The sequence below is a fragment of the Hippopotamus amphibius genome, chromosome 9, assembly GCF_030028045.1.
Source record: "Hippopotamus amphibius kiboko isolate mHipAmp2 chromosome 9, mHipAmp2.hap2, whole genome shotgun sequence".
NCBI classification, from domain to species: domain Eukaryota; kingdom Metazoa; phylum Chordata; class Mammalia; order Artiodactyla; family Hippopotamidae; genus Hippopotamus; species Hippopotamus amphibius.
In genome coordinates this window covers 26,126,524-26,140,080 of record NC_080194.1, presented here as the reverse complement: position 1 = coordinate 26,140,080, position 13,557 = coordinate 26,126,524, and the positions used below count along the sequence as shown (strand labels likewise).

General features: G+C 42.2%; 1 protein-coding gene across 1 annotated transcript; it reads left to right on the top strand.

Moving 5' to 3' along the window:
* Nucleotides 1-602: 602 nt before the first annotated feature.
* LOC130860509 (L-lactate dehydrogenase A chain) lies at nucleotides 603-11,366 on the top strand. The gene is made up of 8 exons (XM_057748828.1): nucleotides 603-758; nucleotides 2,984-3,133; nucleotides 5,320-5,437; nucleotides 6,360-6,533; nucleotides 7,112-7,285; nucleotides 8,311-8,428; nucleotides 9,811-9,934; nucleotides 10,637-11,366. Exons 2-8 carry the CDS (start codon nucleotides 3,008-3,010, stop codon nucleotides 10,799-10,801), a joined length of 999 nt encoding a protein of 332 aa, XP_057604811.1. The 5' UTR covers nucleotides 603-758; nucleotides 2,984-3,007; the 3' UTR covers nucleotides 10,802-11,366.
* Nucleotides 11,367-13,557: the final 2,191 nt, after the last annotated feature.

Sequence of the window (13,557 nt, the reverse complement as noted above, 5' to 3'; positions counted from 1 at the left end):
GGGAACCAGTGTGAGCAAAGGCCTGGAGGTAAAAATAACATGATATGCTAAAAACAAAAAACAGACAAACAACCTCAGACTGTTCTTGGGCGTGGCTGGGACACAGGTGCTGGGCTGGTGGGGCAGTAAGGAATGCAGACAAGGGAGGCTGAGGCTTTGCCTTTAAGTTGTGGGACTCGGAAGGTTTAGCAGTAGGGGGACAAGCAGGGACAAGTTTTGGAAATCACTCGACTTATGACTTACGTAAAGTAGACTGAGGCTGTGCTAGGGATTTTCCTTCTTTCAACAAATATTTGTCGAGTGTCTGTTACATGCTAGAAGCTGTTCTGGGCACTGGGCAACAGCGGCAAAAACTCAGATCGAGCCTTCCTTGAGAGTAACTTCCACATTTTATGGAAGAGTAAATTGAAGGCCAGCTTGACCCCGGCTGATGGCTCTGGCCCGGACTCTTATGCTGGAGGTAGCGTGGCTCTGCGCAGCCCTTTAGATGTCTCGGCGCACATGGGTCTGTCCGCCTGCGGGTCCTCGGGCTGCGCGCGCCGCCGGGGCTTCTCCGCTGCCCCGCCCGTCTCGGAGCCCGCCCCCAGCCCAACCCACACGTGGGTTCCCGCACGTCCGCCCGGCTCCCCCCTGACGTCAGCCTCGCGGTTCCATTTAAGGCGTCTCCCGCTCCCCACTCCAGTATCCGAGCAGCTGCCGCCAAGTCCGGATCTAACGCTGCGCGCCGCCGATCCCCGCCCGCCCGACGTGCACTCCCGGTACGGTCGGGCCCGGTGCGCAGTGCGCCCGAGGGGGAGAGGGACTGCTTCGGGCTTCGTTGGCCCGGCGCTGCCCGCGAGGGGGTCCCAGCCTCACGGGAGGTGTAGGCGCTGCCTCTCGGAGGCATAGTCCTGAGACCTGGGCGGTGGCCCACGGCCACATGGGCTCGGGGCCCGGCCGCACCCTGCTTTTGCTCTAAGTGGGCACAGTGGCCTCTGGCCGGGCTGGGGAACCAAGGAGGTGGCCGCACCTAACCTGGGGTCGAAAACCCGGGTGGATGCAGAAGGACCAGGAGACGACAGGTCTGAAGGGTGGGGGTGGGGGTGGGAGCATACCTCCGGGCTCGAAATGAGCAAACCGCACAGAACTCGAAGTCAGGTTCCCGGAGCCCGTGGAACTGAAAAAGCCTCAGCAGCCTGGGACGGCTTCCTGGAAGCCGGGAGGCCGCTGAGTGCCGCTCGGGTCGCATTTTAACAGTAGGACTCACGAGAAGTGGGCTCCTTGGGGGCAGCCGCTGCCTGCAGACTATAGGGCGCTTTTTGCGCAAGTTACATGTTAAACAGCTAGCGATGTATCGGGCGCTATGCTAGACATGGTGCATGCAAATTTCAAGCAGAAAGAGTACCAGTTCTCCTGCCTCTCAGACAATATAAGAGGAGGATCATCGGTACCTTCCCCTACTTTTAACAAATGGGGAAATCTAAGGCTGGTTAGGGCATCTCTAAGGTCACAGTGAGTGGATGGCAGAGTTGGGGGGGGGGGTAGACCCTCTTTCTTCAGGGCTCCACCCGCACCCGTATCCCCACATTGAAGGGACGCTGAAGCCCAGAGCTGAGGTTTTGGTGAAACCAGGAGATGTCTGCAGAAATAACTCCCTTCCCCTGCCAGGCTGCAGAAACCTTACATGGCTGTCTAGAAATAGCAGTGATTTGTAAGGAGAGACACTATTCCAGCTTGGTGACTCTGGGCTGCTTGCCTGGAAGTCCTCTCGGATATTTTTGCCCTTTGGGGCAGTGTCAAGATTAGACGTGGTGCTTTCGGGGTGCAATCTACGACACTGTCTGCAGTGAATGCGTGCAGGGTTGGATTAGCAGAGTCGAAGCCCCCCTCCCCGGCTCTGGAAATCGAGGGTTCCACCAAGTATCTATTAACTTTAGGGCCCCAGGCTTCAGGCCTCTGCAGCTATTACTACACTTCCTGTAGTAACAAAACTTCCTCATACCGGGCCTCACGCCTTTGCAACAAGGATCACGGCAGAAGCCACACGAGGTGCCTCCCTGTGGGTTGGTTAACAGTCCTGGGTTCCTAGTATCACGATTTAAAATCCGGCTCTGGCAGCGCGCCAGGCCGGGGAGGATGCCAGCTGGGCTTCACGTTGTTCGTGTGTGCTTTGGAGCACTAGTGAAGTGTAAAGCCTGATTCCGAGCTCACTCTCACCCAGAGAGCAGGATAGTTCCTGATCACGTCTGCTCACGGGCGGTGCCTCGCAAGCATCCGCTGTGCTTTCAGGGCTAGTGCCCATCTCGGTAGCCAGCGGCAAAGAGGTACTACTCTTGTCTCCGCCCAGCATTCTGAAACGCGCTTGCGCGCAAGGTTAGTGACTGGGTAGGTGGGCGGGGGAGGGGCCGCTGCTAATCTTCCGGGTCTGGGCGGGGCGTAAAATCCTGGGGCTCCTGAAGACTGGGCAGTTGATCTCCTCCCCTTCTTCGGGGGCGGGGGTTGGGGAGAGGGAGACGAAAACGAGTGAGTGCGCATGAGCAGAGCTCACTGGCTCTGGGCAGCGCGGTGAGGTCGTTTAAGGCGCTTTGATCGTGTACCTGTGGTCCTTAAGGGCCTGGCAGGAGTCCTGGTGACTGGAGTACAGTTGGGTGTGCGACTCACACTGATCTTGTTTGAGGAAAGGCCAGCTCCACTTGGAGTTAATAAGTCAAGATGAGTGAGCCCTCAGGAGGTTATACTTACACCCAAAAGTCAATATTTTTTTTCCACGCGAAGGTGAGGACGTTTACACCAAGATCCCAGTCAGAGTAGATCCTGGCATTAGGCCTTTCAGTTCTCCTTTGTCTATCTTTAGGTTTTTTTCCCTCCCCCTTTTTAGTCATCTCTTGTGATTTTTAGTGGCAAGTACTGCAAAAGGAAACAAAAGAAGCTTTTCAGAACAACTTTTGGTTAATAAGCATTAATTTAAAGAGGATGCAGTGACTGCATGTTTTTCTCCTTATAGATTCCTTTCGGTTCTAAGTCCAGTATGGCAACTCTCAAAGATCATCTGATTCAGAATCTTCTTAAGGAAGAACATGTCCCCCAGAATAAGATTACAGTGGTTGGGGTTGGTGCTGTTGGCATGGCCTGTGCCATCAGTATCTTAATGAAGGTAAGTGAGAGCCTATCACTCTGGAAGCCAAGAATACCCTGACTCCATCCATCCCTTACTCACTCTCCAAGAATTTGCATTATCACATTGTATATAAAAATATTTGGATTCATGCACTCATTCAAAGAACTTTATGTGAAACAAACTTAAAACATGATGCTAGGGCTTTCCTGGTGGTGCAGTGGTTAAGAATCTGCCTGCCAGTGCAGGGGGGCATGGGTCCAATCCCTGGGCCAGGAAGATCCCACATGCCATGGAGCAGCTAAGCCCATGCGTCACAACTGCTGAGCTTGAGTGCCACAGCTACTGAAGCCCACACACCTAGACCCCATACTCCACAACAAGAGAAGCCACCTCAATGAGAAACCTGCACACTGCAACAAAGAGTAGCCCCCACTTGCCACAGCTAGAGAAAGCCTGTGCACAGCACTGAAGACCCAATGTAGCCAAAATAAGATAAACAATAAAATCTTAAAAAAAAAAACAAAAAAACATGATGCCAAACCAAAAGTGTATCTAAACTACAAAAATTAAAGGTTTTTAGGCTGGAGACCCAGTTTCTTAAATTTACTGTGCTTTATCAACCTGCATTCATTGCCTACAAATGAAAAAGTAGAGTTGGTACCTTTAAACAAGCTAAAATTATTTTAAAGTAATTTTGGAATTGAAGTTGATATATATATATGTGGTAAAAATTAAACTCAAACTGAATGTGGGAATTCTTCCACCCATGTTAGTTCCCTCTGGCCCCCTCCTTGGAGAGCAGTTTTAGTACCAATTATGGAGCTAAAATTTAATTAGAAATAGAGAACTTGCGAATGAATAAAAAGCACTTTTTATAGCACTCAAGCCTGGTTTATATGAAAATGAAATTGAGGCAGCTTACAATATTAAAATATTTTAGGGACTTCCTAGGTGGCTCAGTGGTTAAGAATGCCAGTGCAGAGGACATGGGTTCGATCCGTGCTCCAGGAAGATTCCACATGCCGTGGAGCAGCTAAGCTCGTGCATCACAACCATTGAGCCTATGCTCTAGAGCCCATGTGCCACAACTACTGAAGCCCACGCGCCTAGAGCCCATGCTCTGCAACAAGAGAAGCCTCCGCAATAAAGAGCCGATGCACCACATTTGTGCAAAAGTGAAGAGTAGCCCCCGCTCACCACAACTAGAGAAAGCCCGTGTGCAGCAATGAAGACCCAATGCAGCCAATAAATAAATAATTTATTTTTTTAAAAAATATTTTAATAAAATATTTTCAGATTTGGAGTTCCTAATGAGAGAGTGAAATGATGAATTCTGGATTCTGAACAGAAAAAGATTGAAATGAAAAGGGACAAGGCAAAAATGAGCTATGCAAAGATCTTGTAACCACACAGGCTGCTCTGTGTTCTTAGAAGAGACCACATAATATACCAACTCTTATTCTTTCCCCATTGGTTCAGAAATTGGTGCCGTTTGTTTTTCCAAAGCCTATCAACCACCTATGGTCTTTTTCTGTGATGCCCCCTAAGTCAGGTGTGGCTAAAAGTAACTGCCAGACCACTCATTGTACGGTGGATGATTAGGAATAGATCTGCAGCTCAGCTGTTATAACCTCTGGTTATAAAATCTTCACTCCATTTGTATTAAAGCTATCGTTGGTGCTCCTTGTCTGAGATGCACCTATGAACTTTTATAGGTTCATCTGATAGGATATTTTTCACCAACATTTTGTAATGCACAAATCTGTCTTTTTGTAAAACTGCTAGTGTTGCTTAATATATGGAAAACATGCAATTAGGGAATGATCCAGAATATCACTTTTTAAGTCTTAATACTAATCAATATCATCTAGTTAGTGGCTAACAACCTAAAATCAATGTATAAAACTGAATTTGAGCAGTTTTACGTAATTGGATGTTAGTCACTGCCAATCCAATGCTCTGCTTCTGTGTGGTGGTGGTGGAGCTCCTGCAGAGGTTGCTCCAGTGAGGAGAGGATTGAAGAAAGGGTCAGTGCTTTTTCCTATGTATAGCTCATCTGTGCATCAGCTCTTAAATGGGATCCTGCCTCTACTTTGAGGTATGTCCTGATGATAATAAAGTAGCTGAACTCTCCTATGTTGGAAATATGGAAATTTTGCATGCCTTTCTGAAAATTTGGAAATAGCAATTTTCCATTGAACTAAAAATGTTATCTCTTTTAGGACTTGGCAGATGAAATTGCTCTTGTTGATGTCATAGAAGACAAACTGAAGGGAGAGATGATGGATCTCCAACACGGCAGCCTTTTCCTTAGAACACCAAAAATTGTTTCTGGCAAAGGTTAATTTCAAGTTTATGTTACACTCTGTACTAGGTTTAATTCTTTATCAGGCTTGAGAACCCTAGCTCTTCAAGGATTCCTTTTTTATACAGGATAAGAGAGCCTTTGAACAATTTTGCAATGTTTGAATCTCCAGCAAATGGTTCTAAATGGAAATCAAATTTGTCCATGATGTGGAAAGCATCTGAATTAGAATGTAATTAGCAAAGCTTCTTAGGTCCATGTGTTACCGCATTGCTTTAAATATTTCAATATACCTAGTTCCACTGCTTCCTTTCATACTGTAACACAGGGTTGAGACTAGGGTAGAGGAGCCTGTTCAGCAGATACTCTTGGCTTAACCCTATCACACTTTGCAAGCACCAGCCAGGAAACAGACATGGGCCCAAATAGAGTCTGTTTTGATGCTTGAAAATCATTGACCATTTATCTGACTGGTGACTCCCTTCATTATCTTCAACCCAGGGTTAACCATCCTGTGCCCTAGGGTATCTGGAAGCAAGATGCTTGATAAGTGTAAAGTTGTCTCTGCTTAAAAAAAAGCCATCCCTGAGCTGATATGACCACAGTTAAATAGTTAAATAGAAATAGGAGTATGGAAGACTGTGAGCATTAAGCTCAGGTGGCAAAAAATTGGGGGAATGTGTCTCATTTGGTATGAGTATGAAATCAGTTTGATTCCTTTCAGCTCCCCCCAGTCCTAGTTACATAAAGCCACAAGGATACAAGGAAGGTGTTGATGTGTTCTTCCTCCATGTAAGTGGCCACAGTGATAAAACTCCAAAAAGTAATGGAGGAGTCTGGGCATTTATATGCCACATATGCAAAAATAAACCTATCCATTATAAAAGTTAATAGAACAAATTTTTGCTGGAGTTTTCTTAAAGGCCTTAATCTGGTTATTGTTTCTCTTTTGTCTAGACTATAATGTGACGGCAAACTCCAGGCTGGTTATTATCACAGCCGGGGCACGTCAGCAAGAGGGAGAAAGCCGTCTTAATTTGGTCCAGCGTAACGTGAACATCTTTAAATTCATCATTCCTAATGTTGTAAAATACAGCCCAAACTGCAAGTTGCTTGTTGTTTCCAATCCAGGTGAGACTTTTAATGGCATAAAAATAGATGAGCTTGGGACTTCCATGGCAGTCCAGTGGTTAAGACTCCACACTTCCCCTGCAGGGGGCACAGGTTTGATCTCTGGTTGGGGAACTAAGATCCCACATACCACGCAGCGTGCCCCAAAAAATGATGAGCTAGAATAAAATTGACAGTATATATCATAATCTGTATATATATTTGTTTCTCATATTTTTCATTTTCCTCCTGAGAGTGAATTTGTGTTTTTGTAAAATAGTTAAGTTTAAAACATCCTAAGGGGGATACAATGCCTTTAATGTAGTTGGCACTTTAAAACTTGTTACTTGCCTGAGAATATCTTAGGTAAAAGAATGTTTATTAATAATGTGTTATTGATGCACAACTTATTTTCACTAAACTACACTTCTTGTATATTTAATGTATTTGCTATATTATACACAGTATAGAGACAAAAAAATTAACAAAAATATTGATTGATGATCAATATCAAGATATATACAGACCCATGTATCTTGAGTAATCAGTCATTATCTAATGATTCACATAGTATCTCTGCCTAAATGTTTTCTTCACAGTGGATATCTTGACCTATGTGGCTTGGAAGATAAGTGGCTTTCCCAAAAACCGTGTTATTGGAAGTGGTTGCAATCTGGATTCAGCCCGGTTCCGTTACCTCATGGGGGAAAGGCTGGGAGTTCACCCATTAAGCTGTCATGGGTGGATCCTTGGGGAGCATGGAGACTCTAGTGGTAAGCATAACTTATTTTCTCTTATTGTTTTCAAAAAGGTTGTGCCAAAAATTGACAGGAATATTGTTACTAAATCAGAGCCTAAATTAGATATCCATTCATTAGGGTAGGTGGTTTCTAGAAATTTTATCTTTTGGGTGACTTCCCTGGTGGTTCAGTCATTAAGAATCCTCCTGCCAATGCAGGGGGACATGGGTTCGAGCCCTGGTCTGAGAAGATCCCACATGCCACGGAGCAACTAAGCCCGTGCACCACAACTGCTGAGCCTGCCCTCTAGAACCCATGAGCCATAACTACTGAGCCCACACTCTGCAACTACTGAAGCCCATGCAACTAGAGCTTGTGCTCCGCAACAAGAAAAGCCACCGCAATGAGAAGCCCGGGCACCACAACAAAGAGTAGTCCCGCTCGCCGCAACTAGAGAAAGCCTTGGTGCAGCAACGAAGACCCAACACAGCCCAAAATAAATTATTAAAAAAAGAAAAGAAATCTTATCTTTTGGTATAATTGTATGCTAAGAATTGTTAAGATTTTAGCCATTTTGTATGACCTTTTTTTGGTATAAGGGATGGGGAATGAAATTTATTTATAATAATGGATGTATTAAATAAGATGATAGTTCTTAGGATAGTTTAATATCACAGCTGTTTGTACTCAAACTGCTTGTCCCTGAAAGTCAATCCAGGTGGAGTGTATGAGAAAAAAAATCTATTATTATCACAGTTGAAAGATGTTCTAATTTGTGCAGAGTTCTCAGTTCCTTATGCCAGGAAAATTCCTCTTATGATCTCATAATATCTCATCTCAATAGGTTAGGAAAACAGGTTAGAATACAGTGAAAATTCTTAGCTTTACATAATCTAATCAATGAAAATCTAAAAGTTAGAGTATTGATAGTTTTGACCACCTACTGAAAGGAGATAATCCTCCTCAGATAAGAAAAGAAATTTTAGAAGAATGAGTCAGAATTACTAGTCTGCTGGCTGATGCATGGGAGTAAATATATTCTGTATTATTTCTTTTAGTTCCTGTATGGAGTGGAGTGAATGTTGCTGGTGTCTCCCTGAAGAGTCTGCACCCCGAATTAGGCACTGATGCAGATAAGGAACACTGGAAAGCAGTTCACAAACAGGTGGTTGACAGGTAATAGATCTCATAATTTGTAACACAGAAGGTTGAAATTTATTATTTTTATTTAAAAGATTAAAAGTTTTGGGAGTTGCCTGGCAGTCCAGGGGTTAGGACTCCACACTTTTACTGCTGAGGATGTGGGTTCAATCCCTGGTCGGGGAACTAAGATCCTGCAAGCCATGCAGCGTGGCCAAAAAAAAAAAAGAAAGAAAGAAAGAAAGAAAGAAAGAAAGAACGAAATTAAAAGTTTAACAGCATTTGCATTTGGTTACTTTGTCAGAAAACTTGTTTTCTAAAGCTTTGTTACAACTCATACTATAAAACAGGTAAAGGTATTAAAAATTGCAGACATTTATTAATGCTATAGTCTATCTTTATTTGCCATAATTCTCATTTTATAGTATGATAAGTCTTTCTGTATTTGTAATATAAACTGAGATAAAACAAGTTAAGTCTACCCTATTTGAGATTCAGTCTTTACTTCAAAAGCATATATAATTCATTTAGTTAGGAATAAGAATTTTAACATCTTATAGTAGTCTACGAATAGAAACATAGCTAGCTTCTTGTTTATTCAGATGATTATAAAGTTTTAAGCAAGGTATGATTCATAATGGTACAAAAAATGAAAACAATTATTAACTGATAGAAATTATTCAAATAGGGAAACTTTCAACTTAGTGACATTATTTACTTTAAATAAGGTAGCCATGTGTGGCCCTCAAGTCGATATGGAATTGGAGAATGAATCATGATTGGTCTAGGCAAGGCCCTCTTATTTGTATTTGTTTAGTTAAAACCTGTAAACCCATCATCCAACCCAATAAGCATTGACAGTTGCCGTCAACTAACTGTAGTGCTTGTTGAGTCGGAATTACTAGTCTGCGGGTGCTTGCAAATGAGTGAATTCTGTGCTCCTCCCACTGATCCCTCTGTACCCTCCCCCCCCATACACACTCTTGAGATAATTCCAAGTCAAGCATGCTATATGTAATCTTGGATTTGCTTTTTTAAATGCAGTATTGCATTTATAAGAATCATCCATTTTGTTGCACGCGGCTGTATTTGTTTTCAGTTTTGTAATATTCCATTGTATGAATATACCACAATTTATCCATGCTTCTGTTGTAGAGCAATGGTCTTAATGCCAGGTTTTTGCTATTACCAACAATACTGTTGTGAACATCCCCATACATAATATCCTGGCATACATGTGCAAGGGTTACATTTAGGTATATAATGAAACTTTACTGTATTTTTTATATAGTATAATTTACTATAAAAATGACTTCTTATAAAGCATACGTGAAGTTAAAGCTTTGTTTTCTTTTGTTCCTCCCACCCTACTTTTTCCTGCCTTTCCCTGTCCCTCCCTACACTTCCCTACCTTACAGTGCTTATGAGGTGATCAAACTGAAAGGCTACACATCCTGGGCCATTGGACTATCTGTAGCAGATCTGGCAGAAAGTATAATGAAGAATCTTAGGCGGGTGCATCCGATTTCCACCATGATTAAGGTAGGTCTATATAGTAATAGGTTGTACTTGAATGCCATTATTTCCTGTTTTTAAAAACAAAAATCTTCTGAGAAAGCAGTTAGATCAATGTAAGTCCACAATCATTGATTTAAGTGAAATACATTAACGCACATGCAACTTTCTTTTCTGAAAAGACATTGTTGAGCTTTAGGATTAATGTCCACTAACACTGCTCGGCACACAGATACTTGATAACTTGTTGACTGAAAAAAACTATTCAATTTTGTTGAGGTGGGTGGAAGAGTATAAAACAAATTTTTTTCCTTTGGGAAAAACAAATCACACTCAAGTTAGAGTTACTAAAGTGTTATACAGTAAAAATTGGGGGAATTCCCTGGCGGTCCAGTGGTTGGGACTCCATGCTCTCACCATTGAGGGCCCAGGTTCTATCCCTGGTCAGGGAACTAACATCCCACAAGCCTCACGGGGCAGCCAAAAAAAAAAAAAAAATCAGAAATTATGATGGTTATTGGCAATAATTTAGATTTTTAGAATGGAAATCTTGTTGCTATGTTAATGACTTTCTTTTACACTGTTCATTACATCCTAACTGAAAATCTGGAAAGGAATTTCTACTTATCAAGTTGTATTAAGTAAGGTTCATAATTGTAGAGAATGAAAGGCTTGGGAGATCCCAGGATGCTTAGAAAAAACATAAAATATTTTTCATTTCATCCTCAGGGTCTCTATGGAATAAAAGAAGATGTCTTCCTTAGTGTTCCTTGCATCTTGGGACAGAATGGAATCTCAGATGTTGTGAAAGTGACTCTGACTCCTGAGGAAGCGGCCTGTTTGAAGAAGAGTGCAGATACACTTTGGGGGATCCAGAAAGAGCTGCAGTTTTAAAGTCTAATATACCACTTCACTGTCTAGGCTACAATAGGATTTTAGTTGGAGGTTGTGCATATTGTCCTTTATACCTGATCTGTGACTAAAGCAGTAATGTTAAGACAGCCTAGGAAAAATTCAGTTTCCTAATGTTAGGAATAGGAATGGTTCATAAAACCCTGCAGCCGTATCCTGCTGCTGGACGGCACTTATCTTGTGTGGTCCTAAATTGGTTCATGTAAAATAGTTCTGCTTCCTCAAGAGGCACCACTGTAGATGCTGCAGTTGCCCTTCAAACCAGATGTGTATTTAACTCTGTGTTACATAACTTCTGGTTCCTTTAGCCAAGATGCCTAGTGCAGCTTTTTTTTCTCCAATTAATCACATCCTGGGATTCAATGTATAAATCCAGTATTGCTTGTCTTGTGCATAACTGTTTTAAAGAATCTTATTTTATGTACTATATGTACCAAAATAGGGTACTTTGCCATGTAATGTAAAAAAAGAAAAATCTACATAAATAATGCAGCCAACTCTCTGAGTGTTATACCAACTAAAACAATCAATAAAACTTGAACAGTGACTACTCTGCTAATTTATTAAGATACAAAGTCATAAAGCTGTTATTTGTTCATTACATTAATGGGAGCCATTAGGTTATTCTCGGGCAACACTACAATGATTTTTTAAGGGGTACTGTTTACTAATGACCAGACTTCAGCTTAATAAGAATTAATGTATTAAGGGTGTGACTAGATTGACTAGGCTGTTTTGTTACCACTTCCATTGTAATCAATTGTTTTAATATACTAAGCCCCGATTATAACTTGATTATATGCTAATCATAATTGGTAGCCTACAGTTCATGTAGGTAACATTCTATACATGAATGTAAAAAACATTATTTGCCAACTGAGCATAAGCAGTGGTACTTTGCCACTTCAGGGGGACAGATTTTCAAGAACTTTTACTCTCTGGCGTAACATAATGGTACTTAAAAATTTTAAACCAAATATTCCTGGTGCTTGTCTACTCAAAAATTTTCTTTAGATGTCCCTCAAAATATTTCTATAACTGTGACCCTCTCCAGGCCTAAAAACCATACTTCTAGAGGTTAGCTAGAACTTTATGGTTATCACTCCTCCAGGATTTCTTTCCAAAGTCTCCTTCTTGAGAGCTAGTTAAGAGAATTATGGGTTTGTTTTTTTTTAATGTCTCAAATGTAGACAGATAAGACTAACCTACATAGGCTTGACAATTAGCTGTTATAATAGGATTTGCTTTCCTATAGGCTTTGAAAAAAATAACGGCTTTAAGGTATAATTTACGTAGCACAAAATTCACCTTTTTCAAGTGTACAATTCTGTGGATTCACAGTTGTGCAACTATTAGCACTATCCAAGAACTTTTTAATTACCCCCCCAAAGAAACCTGCAGTTACTCCTATAGCCTTTTGTAGACTTTGATGCACCATCAGTCTTTTTTACCCTTACTTTGTATTATTTGATACAATAAATTAGCCAATATCAACGTGACAAAAAATGCCTAACGGATTTATTAAACTAATCTTTCATGAATTTTCAGATTTAATCTTATAAAGCTTCCTTACTTCCTGGCACATTATGTGTTCCATGTTCACCTTGTACCTTCCTGCCCCAGGCAAAGGTAGGCCAACTCTGCAAGGAGCCCTGATTGTTTTTAATGTTACATGATCTCATTTTCATCTTAATAACCTTGGGAAGTGGATTAAGAAGGCCTCAGCCTCATCTCACACAAGTTGCCAGTTAGTGGGGGAGGCAAAGGGGAGGTTCAGAACATGTGCCTTGGGCAAGTATGAATGAAGAGCCTCTACCTACAGCAGGAGTTTGGTCACTACCAAGATGACACCTTTTGTCTTGAGGCAGGTGTAGAGCTTGAGTCTGGAGGTCATCCAGGTCAGCAGTGTCTCCCTCTCAGCCCTGTGGTAAATGAGGTACAAGTGCCAGGAGCTGTTGTGGAAGGAAGCACACAAGCAAGTGGTAGCACAGGACCAACAGCCACTGACACTCCTGGGAACCCTTTGCTTGGGGCTGGTAGTAGGTTGTGAGAAGTGCCAGAAGAGAAGCAGGAGAGATGTAGGGAGCCGATGGCGGTTGATACATTAGCCAAGGAAAGCTAAGAGGAAGTGCCATTTATGTGCGATACTGAGAATGAGGAATCAACTCTAAGAAGGGCTGGAGAAGAACTTTCCAGATATATGCAACAGCAAAAAGTCCTGAACCAGGAAAAAGCTGTCCAAAAGCTGGAAGGAAGTATGGAGAGTGTCTTGAGGTCAAATTGGAAGGCTAGAAGCAAGCCAAGACTTGAATGTCTCTAAGGTTGTGGTAAGAGCTGGTTAAGTGTAATGGAAAGCCATCGAAGGGCTTTGAGCAGGCTTACTGCATGATCTAAACCACATTAAAAACAAACTCCTGGCTTTGATACAGAAAATGGATTACCCTCTAGATTTTGAAAAGGATTCAAATGCAGATGATGACAAAACATGACAGAGGAGGTTGTGTCCCCTTCTGCAAGTTATAAATAAGTTCTTGGCCTAAATTAAAATCATCCTTAGAAAATGAGACATGGCCTTTCCTTTTCATTACTACTCTCTGTTTTCTCAAGAGAAATTCAAACTTTATTTGAGCACTCAGTCCTGAAGTTACAGAACTTAATAATAATTTTTTAAATTCCTGCAAATAAATGCTCAGACAAGGGCCTGGTAAGTGCCCTGAAAAGTTTGTTTCTGAAACTCA